The sequence below is a fragment of the Podarcis muralis genome, chromosome 17 (genome assembly GCF_964188315.1).
Source record: "Podarcis muralis chromosome 17, rPodMur119.hap1.1, whole genome shotgun sequence".
NCBI lineage: Eukaryota > Metazoa > Chordata > Lepidosauria > Squamata > Lacertidae > Podarcis > Podarcis muralis.
In genome coordinates, this window is record NC_135671.1 from 3,561,824 (window position 1) to 3,579,736 (window position 17,913).

Below are 17,913 nucleotides of genomic sequence, written 5' to 3' on the forward strand. Positions count from 1 at the left end.
ATTTTCTTCTGATGAGACATAGTTCGGATTGTGTTGCTAGTCTCGTTGCCGTGTTGCTACACCTAATTTTAATTGATACAACGTTTACATGCAGTCTTCCTCAATTTTAAAGGAAGTAGTTAGAGACATTTCAGAAAATTCCAGGTACCAAACATGCTTCTCTTTGCTTTTAGGTTGTGAGAAAAACTATACTCCCTCTTTTGGCTTTGAATGATATAGATAAATATTTTAATTCAAAAATTATGGGGAGGAATCCAGTGTTGATCTACATCGCCATGTCAAACATTCCATCAGTTAGTTGGCATTTGTCTCTCTTGGGAGATGATGGAGGAATGTGCCTTTGGGGGTGAAGTCAAACCGTTGGAAAGTTACAGGGCCTGCTGTGGCTACAGAGATCAATACGGGAGAGACATGTTTTATTGCAGGTGGGGCAGATCCGGGTGTCTGGTTTCCGTGCGCTGCTGTGGTTCGCCAGAAGCAGCTTAGTTATGCTGGCCACATGACCCGGAAGCTGTATGCCGGCTCCCTCGGCCAATAAAACGAGATGAGCGCCGCAACCCCAGAGTCGGTCACGACTGGACTTAATGGTCAGGGGTCCCTTTACCTTTACCTTTAATTATACATATCTGGGATTATATCCTGTTTATAACAATTCTGCAATGCTTAGACGCAGAACTTAGGGGCTTTGCATCTTTGCTACTATTCCACCATCCTCCCCCTGGGAGATCACCTGCGGACATTCAGCAATAAGGGAATGAAAGGAGAAAGACAATATAGCTAGTGAAGGTAGCGGAAAGAAATTCCATCTTGCAGCAGTCATAGAGAAAACACAGAGGCCAAACACTTAGGTTATTTTCTTTTTTAATCTTTTTGCACAAAAAGAACAAATGCAACATGCTTACAAGCCACAAGGGCTGTCTAATAAAAGGATCTCAATGCAGACGTGCCATCATTATTCAGTAACAAGCAAAAGGGGTATAATATCTAGAGTCAAGAGAGTCTTCTAGCCTCTCCAGTCATGCTGGTAGCCATTCAGTCTTTCACCCCTTTTTTTCAAAATACGCCAAAGGGGGTCAGGAAGACACTACACAAGCAAGCAGAAACACTTTAATACACATAGGGTCCTGTCATCTCCCAAAGTGGTGTCCATAAGAACCTCATAATCCCTCATCTGGCTGAAGCTAAGCTTTTGATCTATGTCAGACAAATGATTTGGCTTTGTCCTTCGCAGAATCCTTTCCAACTTCTGGGCCCCCAACAGCAGAACATGCAGGGATCCATATATATATATATATATATATATATATATATATATATATACACACACACACACACACACACACACACACACACACACAGTGGTGCCCCGCAAGACGAATGCCTCGCAAGACGGAAAACCCGCTAGACGAAAGGGTTTTCCATTTTGGAGGTGCTTCACAAAATGAATTTCCTATGGGCTTGCTTCGCAAGACGAAAATGTCTTGCGAGTTCCTGCAGAGTTTTTTTCCTCCCCCCCCCCCCTTTTTCCCAAGCCGCTAAGCTGCTTATCAGCTGATCCGCTAAGCCTGCTAAGCCGCTAATAGCGCTAATCCGCTAAGCCGCTAATGGGCTTGCTTCACAAGACGAAAAAACCGCAAGACGAAGAGACTCGTGGAACGGATTCTTTTCGTCTTGCGAGGCACCACTGTATATATATATATGTGCAGGCCAGCTGATGCCCCGTGCAAAGGTTTGTGGAGCAGGCCACTAACAGGGAAAGGGGAATAGAGCAAAACTCTTCTGCCCCTTCCTAAATCCACCAATACGGGAAAGGTATGTTATAAGAATTCTAAGGTCTCAAATATAGAACAAATGTTCATAAACGTACAGGGCAAAAACATACATAAGTATATAAACCACGTGTCTGAAATAGTACAGGAGAGCAATCCTGAAGCCATTTTGACTCTCCCAAACTGACCTCAAATATTTCCCTGCAAGGAGGAAGGAAATGGAAAAAGCTTTCCAATTGTCACTGGACTGTAGGGACTCACACAACCCTGCAAATACAGTCTGGCAAGTATCTGTTAAGCTGAGCGGAACTATCAATATGTGTAAGAGATTCAGAAACTAAAGTATTTACCATATCAAAGGAATGGCCAAGCTACCCAGAAAAGGCATTATCAGGTATCCTGGCGGACAGGAGAGAAGCAACACTCTCAAATTTCTGCTGGAGACCGCCTCCTTCTGTGATGTAGGTATCTTGGTTTTTTTTTTGGGGGGGGGGGTCTTGGGTTACAGGATGAGCAATTTCAAAAGTCTTTATAGGGGCTTGCCCACCACCGCTGGGGTCTCTCCTACCTCCTTGCAAGGAGGGGAGGGAACTCTGTTAAACAGAAAAATAAAGATCTGCCTTGCTTTCTATGGATCTTGCCTCCATCCTTTCATCTCTGAGTGATCATGGACTTAGGGGACTCAGTCCCTTGGGGAGCTGGGCAGCAAAAGCCAAACCCCCTATTTTTTCTGTAACAGCTACACACAGGGAGGGCAGCCCTTCTCATATCAGGTTGGCGGGACAAGACAAATGGGGTGTGCGTGCATGGAATCACCCTTGAAAAGTCCATATGCATCTTCTTGCCTTGTCTGGTATAGGGAGGAAGGCATGTTCCACGGGGGAGCATTAAATCCCCCTTCCAACCTCATAGCTTGAGAACACCCGGGGTGAGCAAGCACTTGGCTGTCCCTGTAAGCAGTCTTCACTTGATAGGACCATCAGGCTTTCCTTGGGACTTGCCCTGTAAGCAGCCTTCTTGCTTCTTCTAAATCTGCGGTCCCTTCTCCTCCTGGCCTTCATCCTTTACTTCTTTCCCCGGCAAAGCGGAAGCTAGCATCAGATCCAATGCTGGGAAGTTTCGGGAGCGGGTCTAAAAGGGGGGAGGCAAAGTAGTTGGCAACGGAGTTACTTCCTGTCTATTTCAATATCAATAGGTTTCACGTCCCATCAGTTGTACAGCAGCAGAGCTTTTCGGAGGGGCGAAAGTCCATCAGTAAAACAAGCCCGACTGTTCATCATTTCACAATGTCCTGGTCAAGGCCTTTCCTTTCCCAGAGCCAGAGATAAAATGGTTGTTTCTGGGCTGTGAGATTTTCATGCTACCCTGCCATTGATCCATAGCTGTCAACTTACAGATTTGAAAATAAGGGACCAGCAGCCTCGAAAATAAGGGATCAGCAGCCAAAATAAGGGATTTTCCGGGCACAGGTATGTTCAACTTCTGAGCACCTCCGGGCCAAAGGCAGAAAGCCCAGCCAGCAGCCAAATGAAGCCTCATCAATAAGGGACAGCAGCGGGACATGGCGCTGAGATAAGGGACTGTCCCACCAAATAAGGGACACTTGACAGCTATGCATTGATCTCAGGCAGAATTGCACCTGACTTTCTACAGGCCTTGCACTTTTTCTGTGTGTATGTTCTGTTTTGTTCCATCGACATTAGTGCATGTGACTTAAGCCTTCTACATACATGAATTGCATGAAGGGGTATCATGCAATTATCAGGAACACTTAAACATGCTTGTCTGTTTGTTTTCCAGAGAACTGAAGGCTGCTTGCAAAATAGTGCATAAACAGACAAACAAACAATGTCTCATCTGTCCTCAGCCTTTTTTTTTTTTAACTTAACATTTTAAAAGGTGCATGGAATTTGAATGAGGAGAGTTATGCTACCCATCTCTAATGACACGATAGGCAATAACAGACAGATGCTATTGATTAACATTTGTGTGGCTTTGATCAGAACTGCTGCAGGGGCAAAGGCTTATTCTCTGTCCGCCACATCATGGGTCAGATCCTGCTTCTTCCCTGCATCGGATATTGGTTAAAGAAAAATCAATGACCACAACAGCCAGCTACGTGGCAAACCTCATGTCTCGCTGTAGCAGCATTTCACACTTCTCCCTGCCCTAATGCCAGAGCAATGCTTTTCAAAGGGTTTTTGACATCTGTTTTCATTAAAATGATAAACAACACAACTGCGGGTATCTAGAAAAGATTTTAAATGGTGCAGTGTTAACCCCTCACCAACACTGCCCTGTGATCTAAAAATCATTTTCTTACTTTTTAAACTATTTTGCAGTAGACGTGTTGATAGTTTCTTTGGGGCATCCTTTTGTTTGTGAAAAATGATGGCTGAATAAATACCGTATTTTTTGCTCTATAAGACTCACTTTTTCCCTTCTAAAAAGTAAGGGGAAATGTGTGTGTGTCTTATGGAGCGAATGCAGGCTGCGCAGCTATCCCAGAAGCCAGAACAGCAAGAGGGACTGCTGCTTTCACTGCACAGCGATCCCTCTTGCTGTTCTGGCTTCTGAGATTCAGAATATTTTTTTTCTTGTTTTCCTCCTCCAAAAGCTAGGTGCGTCTTGTGGTCTGGTGCGTTGTATAGAGCGAAAAATATGGTAACTAGCATTCCTGGGCTGGTTCATATTGCGACTTTAGCTGTTTAGGGAGGGCATGGCTTTGAAAATGTTACATCTGTCCCAAGCCTCATCAGGAGGAAAAGTATGTTGGCATTGCTGGACGTTCAGCAATGACAGAGTGTAAAATTCTCCTTTGGGTACCCCACCCCACTCAAGCCTTGCTAGAATAAAATAAAACCAAATGCCCAGAGGAGCAGAGCAGGTGAGAACAGAAAGCAGATGGAGTGACTTACTCTTCGTTTCAGGCAGGTCAAAGCAAGGATGGAGACGAGAATAACAAGGAAGGCTATGAGCCCCACAGTGATCTTCTCAGCTGCTCTGGGCTGCACAAGGGCGATCCGGGCACCTGCAAGGCAAGACTGCAATTAAATAATCTGGAGAGGATAAAAAGGATCAGAAAGCATCAAAACTTGGAGTTCACTTAGTTGCTGGAAACAGGTAAAAGTAAAGGGTAAAGGGGCCAAGCAATGGGAGCTCACCCCATGGTGGGGATTCGAACCTCCGACCTTCTTATCGGCAAGTGCTAGGCTCTGTGGTTTAACCCACAGCACCACCCGCGTCCCTTAACAGAGGGTACCTGGTAGTTTTTTTTCTATCCAGCTATTGTCTCTGAGCAGAGGTTTCCGTAGGAATTTGAAGAACCATGAAAGCCTATTCATCAGAGGCAATAGTTGGATAATGAATATGTTCAGCAATGGTGGCTGGGGAAAAACTAACAGGAGGTGGAGACTGAAAACTGGTGGCTGCACCACATTTTGTTCTGGAATCAATGGAGACAGACTACTTGTTTTTTTCCTATGTAGTCCACACACAGTCTTGATCAATTACATATAGATCCTATATATGTAGGACGCGGGTGGCACTGTGGTCTAAACCACTGAGCCTAGGGCTTGCCGATCAGAAGGTCGGCGGTTCGAATCCCTGCAACGGAATGAGCTCCCGTTGCTCTGTCCCAGCTCCTGCCAACCTAGCAGTTTGAAAGCATGCCAGTGCAAGTAGATAAATAGGTACCACTTTGGCGGAAAGGTAAAAGGCATTTCCATGCGCTCTGGTTTCTGTCACTGTGTCCTGTTGCGCCAGAAGCGGTTTAGTCATGTTGGCCACATGACCTGGAAAGCTGTCTATGGACAAACACTGACTCCCTTGGCCTGAAAGCGAGATGAGCACTACAACCCTTTGACTAGACTTAACCTACCTAGATCCTTTATCATTTTCAGGCTGCTTTTATGGAGTTGTCGGGTTTAGCTTCTTTTTATGAGCACGTTATTTTATTGTCTTTAAAACAGTTTACAGTCATACCTCAGGTTGAAGTAGCTTCAGGTTTAGCATTTTTGAGTTGCACTCTGTGGCGACCCGGAAGTAACGGAGTGTGTTACTTCCGGGTTTCTCCACTCGCGCATGTGCAGATGCTCAAAATGATGTCACGTGCATGCGCGGAAGCAGCGAATAGTAACCCGGGGACGTGGGTTGCATTCGCTTCAGGATGCGAACAGGGCTCCAGAACGGATCCTGTTCGCATCCAAAGGTACCACTGTACTATTAGCAGCCCTGTTAATGTGATCGGAGTACGGGGTACAGATTTCAGCAATGACAAATGAAAGAATTAATAGCGTATAAGCAAATTAATAATGTACCTGCAATTTCAAGGTGGTACTGCACCGATCCTGACATCCCATCTGGGCCATGGACACTGCATTCCCAGGTACCTGTATCATTGGGCAACACCTGAGGAAACTCCAGGGTCGAGCCTTGGCTTAGGAGCCCAAAACTCGTGGAGGCAGCCTCAGGCCAAGACATGTTTGTGGGATTCAAACCAAGGTACTTCCACGTAAAAAGCTCCTTTCCTGTGTGGTAGCTGAGATTGCAGGTGAGTTGCAGGCGAGATCCCTCCATGATGATCCCGTCAGTGCTCGGGGTGACTGAATGGAAAGAAAGAAACAGAAGCTACTCATTTCTCTATCCTCTATCCCTTGCCTCTCTCATATCCTCCCTCGAAGCGGAGTCTATTCCTGGCCCCATTTGTTACACATGACATCTCTTACTTCTAGGGCTGTCAAATCAGTTTTCACCTGGCGAATCGCCTGACTTTTAACCAATTAACTGATGAACATGAATCTAAATAATTTTTTCATGACCCCCAAAACCTCGCTGCCAATGCATTTTGGAAAGTTGGAGGGGAAAGTAGGCAAAAGGGAAGGTGAGTTTACTTGACCAAAGCTCTCCCTAGTTATTAGAAGTACAGTAAATGCCATTTAAAATGTTTTCTTTCCTATTCTGTGTTGTTGCAACATGCCAAAATCAAAACAACATCGGAAACCACACAAGCCTGCCCTCAGCTTACAGAATTCCTGACATTACAGCCGCCGCCACTCCAGATTCACCAACCAGAGCTTTGGTGGATTAAACTAGACCAGGCACGTCCAACAGGTAGTTTGTGATCTACCAGTAGATCACTGGACGTCTGTGGTAGATCACTGGCTCCCCCCAAAGAAGCGCAAGAACTTTGGCTCCCCTAAAAAAAGCTAAACATTTTAGCCTGCAGCCCATAAACAGAAGCTCAACAACTTTGACCTGAACCCCCCAAAAAGGGGGTAGATTACTGCCAGTTTTTAACTCTTGTGAGTAGATCGCAGTCTCTTGGGAGTTGGCCACCCCTGATCCAGACTGAATGGCTACGATTTGAATGACATCTAGATGGGATTCCTGCAATAAGAGCATCATGGGATAACCTTTTAAGCTGCCTTTTCAGAAAGGACAAGCGCACTCCCCAGACAAGGAGATCACCCCTCACTTGCCTTCTCCCCCCCAACCCATTGCTGGACTCCACTGTTCTTTTTCTTTCAGAGATCTTAACATGTGGGACACAACTCGCCAACCTAGAAATCTACTTGGCTCTTTCTGTGTCTCCCACTCCTCACAAAATAAAGAAACACAGTGGTACCTCGGGTTAAGTACTTAATTCGTTCCGGAGGTACGTTCTTAACCAGAAACTGTTCTTAACCTGAAGCACCACTTTAGCTAATGGGGCCTTCTGTTGCTGCTGTGCCGCTGGAGCACGATTTCTATTCTCAGCCTGAAGCAATGTTCTTAACCTGAAGCACTATAACCCGCTCCTCACCTGTCATTACTGCCAGTGTGATGTTCTTCGTGATGTTTGTTCCTTGAATGGCGATCTCACAGGTGTACCAACCTGCATCATCAAGACCCACCGCAGAAAGATGGAGAGTAAAATTTCTGTTGCTCCCATTACTGAGGGTGGTTATTGCCTTTGGTTCTCTCCTTGCTGCGTAGCTCCAACGTGCTGCCACCCTAGAAATGCCGTAGTCTGTGGGATTGTCGTTCAGAAGGCAGGGCAGGTGGGCATCAGATCCTGCCGCAGCATAGACTACAGGTGCGGCTGGCTCAGCAAATCCTGGGTTGGGGGGGGAGAGACATGATATTGTGTGAATCAGGCCCAGACAGAGGGGGGGGGCATATGGGCCACTTGGCCCAGCCCTCCGATTCCAAAGGGGGCCTCAGTCAGCATATTTATCTATATTTTCCCTTTTGTCTTTATAAATAAAATTTGAAATAAAATTATTTGTCAGCATAACTTTTGTATAAATTATTTATATACTTATTTATAAGACTTCAGTTATCCCCAGGGTAAAAAAAGGGGGGGCACATTATCCACCTGGCCAGGGCCTCTGCCTGGCTCTGCAAGGCCCTGTGAATCCCACAAAATTCAACAGGGGCGGCAGGAATTTAGAATGGAAATGTGTTCTGATTCTTCAAGAGAATATTTATTTATTGTATTTTTATCCTAAGAGGAAGCACTCTATGGTTGGCGAAACTGGAAAAGCAAAAGGCAAATCTTACCTATGACTTTCAGGTTGTACGTGGCATAAATTTTCTCCCCATCTGCAAAGGTGAGTTGACAGACCCAGGGCCCAGAATCACTCCTGAATGATCTGGAGATAACCAGAGTCTGGTTCAGGGAACAGAACCGACCAGAGCTGGCGATGAGAAGACCTGCATGGAACCAACGTATCTCTTGGGGGGTTTCTGGATGTGTGGAGTTGCAGGTTAACTGGATAGGTTCAGACTCAATCAGGGGACCGGGAGAATCAGGCGTCACTGAAGGAAAAGGAGAATCATACACTGATGTCCATATCACAAGAGATGACTTTCATCATATAGCTAACATCTCCATCTGTTCCTTTCTGGAGAAAACAGTCAAGTCCAAGGGGCATAGCGGATGAAATGGTGCAGTCACCTTTTCTTTGCAAGAGGGGGTGAATTCTGCCTCATTCACACATCAAGTGAGGATTGGTGAAGGGAGTCAAACCATTCTGCAAGGGCATTATTAAGGGGTAGCTGACAGGGCCCGACCCAGCTCCAGGTCTCTTGTCACGTCCCTCTATTTTTAGAGACTTGAACAACAACAGATATTTCCTTTCAGGTAGGGATGGAGCAGCTGTTAGATTCAGTTTGCATTCAAAGGTGAATTTATAAAAACCAACACTTTCCAAAACAATATAAGAACCGAAACACAGCCATCCTTTGAAGTTTGCACTTATCTGAATTTTGTCAAACAGTGTTTGCAAAATTCATTCTGTTAGGGGAAAGTTTGCATACAAATTAGTGAAGAAGACGTGCAAAAATGCATTCATCTGTCAATAGTGCATGCAAAAAAAGACTTTTATTGGAAGAAACTCCCATGAAAATGCCAGTGGATTTTTTTTTAATGCAAATCGCTGCAAAAGGGTAGAGAATTGAATCTAAGATTTGAAAAATGAGAATCCAAGAGGACTGAAATTGACAGATCCTTCCATCCCTTACTTACCAGCGTGGGTGTGTTTTCCGCAAAGTGTAGTGCCAGTGACACTTGAGCCATCCACCATCTTAATTTGCCCAAAACCATCTGCCAATTTATGCCAACTTGCCTCACAGGCCTGCACCGCAAGTGTAGCAACGCCCCTGCCATTCCCTCCCCTCTTTACACCCCATCTCTTTAAGAACTTTTCTCCCAGCCCACCTCTGATGCTGGAAGTGGGTAGGGCTTAAAGCAACTGAGGGCAGTGAGGGAAGGTGGCAAAGGGTTTGGCTACCCTCGGCCATGCTCTCCCTTCCATGTTCCAAAGTAGCTCTTCAGATAGCTTGCTTGACAGAATCTGGCTACTGTACTTCCTGCAGCTGCTGCCAGCTGTCAGATTCACCTACCTGACGCCACACCAAGCTCCACCTGGCAGCGCAACACCTCTTTGGCAAACTTCACCACGGCCACATAGGTTCCTGAATCCTCTTTCCGCAGCGGCTCAATCCTGAGCGAAAAATTCCCACGGATGAAGCCAGGGTCCCAGACGGTTGCTCGGTGCATCGTGGAACGGGCCATTTTCTTGACGCCGCTTGGCTCCACCATGAGCACCAAGTGGCGTTTCCTGTGGGAGCTGAGGAAAATGGAGGACGAAACTCAACTGTTAAGTGCTGGACGAGTGGGGCAGTAGCCCAGAAAGGGGATACAGGAGAGAGGTAGGGGTAGGTGGAATGGAGGGAGTTGAGGGGAAGGAAGAGAAAGTGGTAAATAAAAGTACCGTGTTTTTCACTCTATAGGACGCACTTTTCCCCCTCCAAAAATGAAGGGGAAATGTGTGTGCATCCTATGGAGCGAATGCCAGGCTCCTTGGCTTCAGCGATAGCAACACGAAGCCTCCAAAGCACAGAGGGAGCGCTCCCTCCGCGCTCCGGAGGCTTCACATTGCTTTCGCTGAAGCCTGGAGAGCAAGAGGGGTCAGTGCGCACCGACCCCTCTCGCTCTCCAGGCGCTTCAGGGATAGCCACCTGAAGCCTTTGGAGTGCAGCGGGAACTCGAGCTTCGCTCCAAAGGCTTCGGGTTCCTTTTGCTGAAGCCAGGAGAGCAAGACTCTCCTGGCTTCAGCAGAGAGGGAAAGCTGCGCAGCGCCCCTTCAGCCAAGCGGGAGGAGAAATGGAAGGGGCTCCATTTCTCCTGTCACTTCGCTGAAGGGGCGCTGAGCAGAGAAGGGGAATTTTTTTTTTCTTGTTCTCCCCCTCTAAAACAAGGTGCGTCCTATGGTCGGGTGCGTCCTATAGGGTGAAAAACACGGTGATTTAAAGACCCCTGTCCCCCCCCAACCCCGAGTGCATAGAAATGGGTGCCTTACCTGTCTCCATGATGCACCCAGCGAAGAGCTAATCCCTTGTACAGCTGCCTGAAGCTGCTCTTCAACCTCCGACGACTCAGGTGACAAGGAAGCAAAGCTCGTCCGCCTTCTTCAGCCCACACCCTGCATGCTTCTCCTGGTGCACAAGGAACATTTTGGGCTGCAAGAAGATTGTGGAGCCAATCAAGGAAAAGATGAGGTTACAAACATGCCCGAGAGGACGATATCTCTCAGCCTAGCCTATGCCACCCAGGTCTGTTGCCATGATAAAACGGAGGGAGCGAAATTAGGGTCTGGAAGGGGTGGGTCTTTGTTGCTTAAGAGCATGGAGCAGAGATGGAGACCTCCTGCAGGAGCTCAGATGCGAAAAAAGCTGAAGCAACACCTACAGCAACCACTAACCCCACCCTGCCTTCAGGTATCCTGGGCCACTCTTCTTACCAATAGTCAGCTGCAGACTGAGGACAATAGTCCAGAAGAAGAATAGTAAAGTCATAGTGGTGTCACAGGAACAGGTGGGTGAGCGCCCTCAAGCTTCTTCTTCTCCTCCCTCTGGCTGAAAAAGGAAGGGTTTGAAAGGGGAGCTGCAGACTGGACCCCACAAGAACCTGAGGCTAAGGAAATGGAGGTGGATCTCTGATCAAAGACTTCCGTAGTCGCCCTTATATTGCAGGTGGGCTGCTGGTTTCCTGGTGGCGCTGCAGTGAGCGACGTCACAGCCAAGAAATCAGCCCCAGGCTGAGCCATGTGCAGGAAGGCAGCCGAGTGAGTTCTAGAAAGCAACTTGCAATGGAAACTGTTTCCATCTCATTCGGTCCACTCAGTAACCGTTGTTTTTCTTCACGGTTTTGCTTGCAGTGGAAAATGTACATAGGGCCAGTTTCTCAGGAAGTGCCCTGGGTGTTTTTCTTTGATCTCTACCCTTTCATCGCACAGTTTCTTTGGTGCTCTTCTTTCATCTTTTCCCTTTTATGGTACGGTTTCTTTATCTTGGTTAAGTCAGAAAGTGGCGGTGCTGGTGATACTTTGAGAATGTGGAGATGCTGAGGCTGCTGGACCACATGTAGGTGGACACCAAGGAGTTTCTGACCAGGTCTGGATCAGCTAACTTCCCCCAACCTTGGGCCCACAAGATGGTCGGGAGTACCAGTCCCATCAGCCCCTGCCAGCACATCCTGCACTGCAGCCCAAAACACCTGGAAGGATCCAGGTTAGAGAAGGCCAATCTTGAATAATAATAATAATAATAATAATTTATTATTTGTACCCCGCCCATCTGGCTGGGTTTCCCCAGCCACTCTGGGCGGCTTCCACAGAGACCAAAAATACACTAAAATGTCACACATTAAAAACTTCCCTGAACAGGGCTGCCTTAAGATGTCTTCTGAATGTCAGGTAGTTGTTTATCTCTTTGACATCTGATGGGAGGGCGTTCCACATGGCGGGTGCCACCACCGAGAAGGCCCTCTGCCTGGTTCCCTGTAACTTGGTGTCTCGCAGCGAGGAAACCGCCAGAAGGCCCTCAGCGCTGGACCTCAGTGTCCGGGCAGAACGATGGGGGTGGAGACGCTCCTTCAGGTATACAGGACCGAGGCTGTTTAGGGCTTTAAAGGTCAACACCAACACTTTGAATTGTGCTCGGAAACATACTGGGAGCCAATGTAGGTCTTTCAAGACCGGTGTTATGTGGTCTCAGCGGCCGCCCCAGTCTAGCTGCTGCATTCTGGATTAGTTGTAGTTTCTTGTTCATTAAGAATGTGCAGGAGAGGGCAATATAAATGGAGTTGCATAAAAGGCACCATGTGCACTATACATTTACAGCAGTATCATACCGTTTTAAACAGTCATGGCTTGCCCCAGAGAATCCTGGGAACTACAGTTGGTTAACGGTGATGAGGGTGGTTAGGCGGGGCCAGCCCAAGAAATTTTGGCATCTGAGGTGGACCCCAAAATGGCACCAGGGAAGAAAAGGTGAGGGAAGATCTACGTCAGGAACGGGGTGGGGGGGGGAGAAAGATGGACATCAGAATCTGCTGTCCCTGTGGATCCTGCCACCTGAGGCAGTCACCTCATCTTGCCTCCTGGGTGGGCTGGCCCTGTTCTTAAAGGTAAAGGGACCCCTGACCATTAGGTCCAGTCGTGGCCGACTCTGGGGTTGCGGCGCTCATCTCGCTTTATTGGCCGAGGGAGCTGGCGTACAGCTCCCAGGTCATGTGGCCAGCATGACTAAGCCGCTTCTGGCGAACCAGAGCAGTGCACGGAAACGCCGTTTACCTTCCCGCCGGAGCGGTACCTATTTATCTACTTGCACTTTGACGTGCTTTCGAACTGCTAGGTTGGCAGGAGCAGGGACCGAGCAACGGGAGCTCACCCCGTCGCGGGGATTCGAACTGCCGACCTTCTGATCGGCAAGTCCTAGGCTCTGTGGTTTAACCCACAGCGCCACCCGCGTCCCTATGGCCTATGGCCCTGTTCTTAGGAGACGCCTATTTCCCTTACAGAGCTACAACTCCCAAAGTTGTTTAACAAGCAATTTCTCTTCCTAATGAACTCTGGGAGTTGTAGCTCTGTGAGGGGAATAGGGGTCTCCTAACATCTCTCAACACCCATAACACACTACAGATCCCATGATTCTTTGGTAAAAGTCATGACTGTTTAAAGCAGTGGCTCCCAACCTATTTTTTGTCCATGCCCCACCTAAGCATCTCTAAAATCCTGGTGCATCCCCCCCCCCCTTGTGACATATAATCCTTATTATTCAAAAAGTGAACTATTCATGTGGAGGAAGCCTAAAAGGCCATTCCCTGTTAATAACTCATTCTTGAATTGCCCCCCTTAAAAATCAAATTGCCCCCCTGTGGGGCATGTGCCCCACATTGGGAACCACAGGTTTAAAGTGCCATGATACTGTCCTAAATGTATAATGTAGATGTGGCCAAATACTCATGGAATCCTATTGCTTATGTTCTTTACAAGCGAAACTGTTCCCAGATGTAAATACATATCCTGATTTTGATTTTGCACGGCTATCAAGGGGGCTGGATCATCCTTGACACAGATCTTGTGGAGGGAAAGGAATCATGCCATCTCTTCCTGTGGCAACATCTTCGAACAATGCAATTGGAAAAGGTGTTCATCAGAAAACTTTAAATGCGAATCTTTTGGAAGCTCGGATTTTGCCATTATGGGACATCGTGCTTATGGACAAATTAACCATCTCATGAAAGAAACATTGATCTGCAAGAAAAGGACTGACATCTTCCATACAACATTATCCTTTTATCCTGCTTGTTGAATGGACCTGGCAGCGTTACAGATCAGTCCCTGAGAGCCAGCTCACATTTGTTGCATTTCCTGTAATTTGCCAGAAGATAAGACAATCCACAGGGATACAGTTAAACCACAGAGCCTAGGACTTGCCGATCAGAAGGTCGGTGGTTCGAATCCCCGCGACGGGGTGAGCTCCCGTTGCTCGGTCCCTGCTCCTGCCAACCTAGCAGTTCGAAAGCACGTCAAAGTGCAAGTAGATAAATAGGAACCGTTCCAGCGGGAAGGTAAACAGCGTTTCCGTGCGCTGCTCTGGTTCGCCAGAAGTGGCTTAGTCATGCTGGCCACATGACCCGGAAGCTGTATGCCGGCTCCCTCGGCCAATAAAGCGAGATGAGCGCTGCAACCCCAGAGTCGGCCACGACTGGACCTAATGGTCAGGGGTCCCTTTACCTTTAAGACAATCCACGCAGGTGAGTTGGAAGGACTAATGTAAAGTGGGAGTAAGATCAACAAGCTGGGAACTAAGGTTGAGGTGTCTGTCCTGAGGGAATGGGAGCTCTGGTTCAAGAGACATTTCTGGTCGAGTGGCTTTTGTGCTGAGTGAGCTTCTGTGAAATGATGGCTCCATCCGGAGGTTCTGTTTTACTCAGCATGTGCCTCTATCTTTAGATTTGACGTCTCTGTTGTCTCTGTTTCAGCCCATTCTAAACGCTGACTCTACTGTGGCTTCTTGTTTATAATTTCTAGCACTAACCCTGACCAGCAGCACATTGACGGCTGATGGAAGGTCACACAAGACCTTGGGTCAGAGGGTACTGAGAAAAGATCTCACAGAAAGGCATTTTCAGTGAAGTGGAGATAAAGCTGTGTGACTGTGACATAGCCTCTGGCCCAGGGAGCTCATAGCCATCAGAAATCTGCAAAGGTTTAACATGTCACAGGTTGTTCTTGCTACACCAGCCTGACCTACCTAACTTATTTGCAGTGCTATTTTTCTAGAAAAAGAGGTGCCGGAACTCACTATGAACACCTCCCTTGTTCTTTTATAATTGCAGTGGCGCCCACCATTCACCAAACCCTAAATCACTTAAATAACTAACATCAATGTGGTTATTTACCATTACCTGCAAATTCATGAAGGTAGGAGGTCTACCAGTAGATACCAGCCACGATGCCAGATTTCTAGGCATATAATGTAGGAAACATACCCTCCAACATTTCTCCAATGAAAACAGAGATGTTCTTTACTATTATTATTATTATTATTATTATTATTATTATTATTATTATTATTATTCCTTGCCCACCTGACTGGGTTACCCCAGCCACTCTTGGCGGCTTCCAACAAATATAAAAACATAATAAAACATTAAACATTTTTTTAAAAAAACTTCCCTATACAGGGGTGCCTTCAGATGTGTTCTGAAGGTTACATAGCTACTTATCACCTTGGCTTGGGGGTCGCATAACTCCATACCCTCCAACATTTCTCCGATGAAAATAGGGACATCCTAAGGAAAAGTGGGACAATCCTGGATCAAATCAGAAACCAGAATGGCTTCTGTAAATCTGGGACTGTCCCTGGAAAATAGCACACTTGGACACTGGCAGAGGAGGGGGGCAGCAGGGTGCCATCGCGGCTGCCCCCCCCCCCCATGCTGGGCACCCTGCCCCAGGACACGTGCCAGCCCCCCCCTGCTCTCCGCGCCCCCCCCCCCATACCAGAGCATGAAGCTCCGCCACTGCACTTGGAGGGTCTGTATGAAATGGCCATAATTAATTGAAATCATGATCAGAGAAAGCAATAGATAGCTCTGAAAAAGTCTATTCAAGTATTATTGTTCTTTTTAATTTAACTTGTAACAAAGCACCAGAGAGCATTCTACTTTAGCTTTTAGGATTTGCCAATAAAAATGGAAGAAAGTGAAATTAGAAAATGGAATAGACTAATAAAAAGGTTTTGTGGACCAAGAAATAAGCAAGAATTAAGGAAAAAGTGACGGCAGATGAGAAACATATAGGCGGCTTTCGTGTATCAAACCTGAGGTGATATTATTACACAAGTTGTATATAGTGAGTAATGGAATAATGGAGTAATGGGATTGTGAGCATATTTTTTAATAGACAATTTACGAATTTAAGAAGGAACTGTGATAAATATAGAAAAAGAATATCTTGATCAGCTATATCTGCAAGTAAAGAAAGTTCGAATTACCCATTTTAGAAGGTTTGAAATTTTAAAAAGGCAGGGTAGTTACTCTATTCTTAGTATTCTCTATTTGCCGTGGTTTGAATATCTGCAGTTATGTAACTTCCATAAGAAGCTATAAAGAAATGCATTTCAATTATGTGACTATACGCCGGCTCCCTCGGCCAATAAAGCAAGATGAGCACCGCAACCCCAGAGTCAGCCACGACTGGACCTAATGGTCAGGGGTCCCTTTACCTTTACCTTGACCTTTAAATCCAGCACTGACTACAGCCATGGGTTTTTTTCCACCAAAACTCAACAAAACTCAGTTCTGGCACCTCTCAGGTGGGTGCCATTGCCATTCTAAGAGAACAAGGGAGGCTTCATGGCGAGTCCCAGCACCTCTTTCTCTAGAAAAATAGAACTGACTAAACTAACATTAACCCCAGCCAGCACCAAGTTGGCACCCTTGCAAGTCCCATCTCCTTCCACAGAAAAAGACGAGGTCCTGTTTTTCTAAGAAATAGAGTTTGGCGTTTTGTATAGACTGAGGTTAAAAGATCCTTCAACACAGCTGTATTCCTGGAAAGCTTTTGAAAGCCTCAAATATATATATCAGTTAAACCAAAATTGCTGGTGACCCAAACAGGTCTTGTACTAGTGCTGTAAGTTCCCGGTCACTAACCCATCACCTGATACATGATTTGCTTTGTTTTCCATATTTGTGGGCAAATAGAAGCTTCTATAGTCATTTTGCTTCTCAGCAGAAGCAAAATCTGGATACGAACGGCTGAAACTGAAGGGCAAGTCGGTTCATACAGTCAGAGACACTTACTGATTATTTTCCTCTTTCAGGTGTTTACTAGAGTAACCCATGTTTGTGTGATAACCCTCCATTTCCCCTCATTATATACCACAAGCAAATAGCATGGAGACCACAAAATCGTGAATTTGTTCCTATGCCTTTAGGAGGACGTCATTGTCAGCTGGGAGCTGTGTGTGAACATGTGTTTGTGTGTGTGAGAGAGAGAAAAAATAGGAACATAAGAAGCTGGTCAGACGACTTTGCTCAGTGTCGTCTTTTCCAGCACTCCCTGGGACCCGCTGAATGCAACCAACTTCAGACCATCCAAGTGTCCCTATTTTCCGGGGACAGTCCCAGATTTACCAAAGCTGTCCCAGTTTCTGATTTGATCCCGGAATGCCCCACTTTTCCTTAGCATGTCCCTGTTTTCTTCGGCTAAATATTGGTGGGTATGGAGTTATGTGACTCCCGAGCCAAGAAGATAAGTAACTATACAACCTTTAGAAGACATCTGAAGGCAGCTCTGTATAGGGAAGTTTTTTCCCCCAGAAAATGTTTAATGTTTTATAATTACGTTTTTATATATGTTGGTAGTTACCCAGAGTGGCTGGGGGAACTCAATCAGATGGGTGGTGTAATAATAAGAATAATGGAATAGGACATCTCTATTGCAAACATTGGAGAAATGTTGGAGGGTATGCAACCTTATTGCCACATCCCTGGGTGATAAGGAAGGTCATTTTGACTAACAATTCATTATCCTCATCTAGGGTGTATTTTGTGCTCACTGGAAGGACAGATCCTGAAGCTGAGGCTCCAAGACTTTGGCCACCTCATGAGAAGAGAAGACTCCCTGGAAAAGACCCTGATGTTGGGAATGATGGAGGGCACAAGGAGAAGGGGACGACAGAGGACGAGATGGTGGGACAGTGTTCTCGAAGCTCCCAGCATGAGTTTGACCAAACTGTGGGAGGCGGTGGAAGACAGGAGTGCCTGGCGTGCTCTGGTCCAGGGGGTCACAAAGAGGCGGAC

The 17,913-nt window shown here is 46.6% G+C and overlaps 1 protein-coding gene across 1 annotated transcript; it reads right to left on the reverse strand.

Moving 5' to 3' along the window:
- Positions 1 to 2,257: 2,257 nt before the first annotated feature.
- On the reverse strand, positions 2,258 to 11,654 carry LAG3 (lymphocyte activating 3). The gene is made up of 8 exons (XM_077921521.1): positions 11,057 to 11,654; positions 10,616 to 10,775; positions 9,657 to 9,883; positions 8,313 to 8,570; positions 7,573 to 7,866; positions 6,089 to 6,373; positions 4,688 to 4,800; positions 2,258 to 2,900 (listed from the first exon to the last, which is right to left on the reverse strand). The coding sequence occupies exons 1-8, from the start codon at positions 11,109 to 11,111 to the stop codon at positions 2,796 to 2,798; spliced, it is 1,497 nt and encodes a 498-aa protein (XP_077777647.1). The 5' UTR covers positions 11,112 to 11,654; the 3' UTR covers positions 2,258 to 2,795.
- Positions 11,655 to 17,913: the final 6,259 nt, after the last annotated feature.

Bases quoted from the DNA above. Each gene is read 5' to 3' on its own strand.
- LAG3 (XM_077921521.1), bottom strand. From the start codon at position 11,111: ATGACTTTACTATTCTTCTTCTGGACTATTGTCCTCAGTCTGCAGCTG. The intron at 9,884-10,615 runs GTAAGGCACCCA...CATTTTCCTCAG, and splicing joins TGGGTGCATCATGGAGACAG to CTCCCACAGGAAACGCCACT. The intron at 4,801-6,088 runs GTACATTATTAA...CTTGCCTTGCAG, and splicing joins GTACCACCTTGAAATTGCAG to GTGCCCGGATCGCCCTTGTG.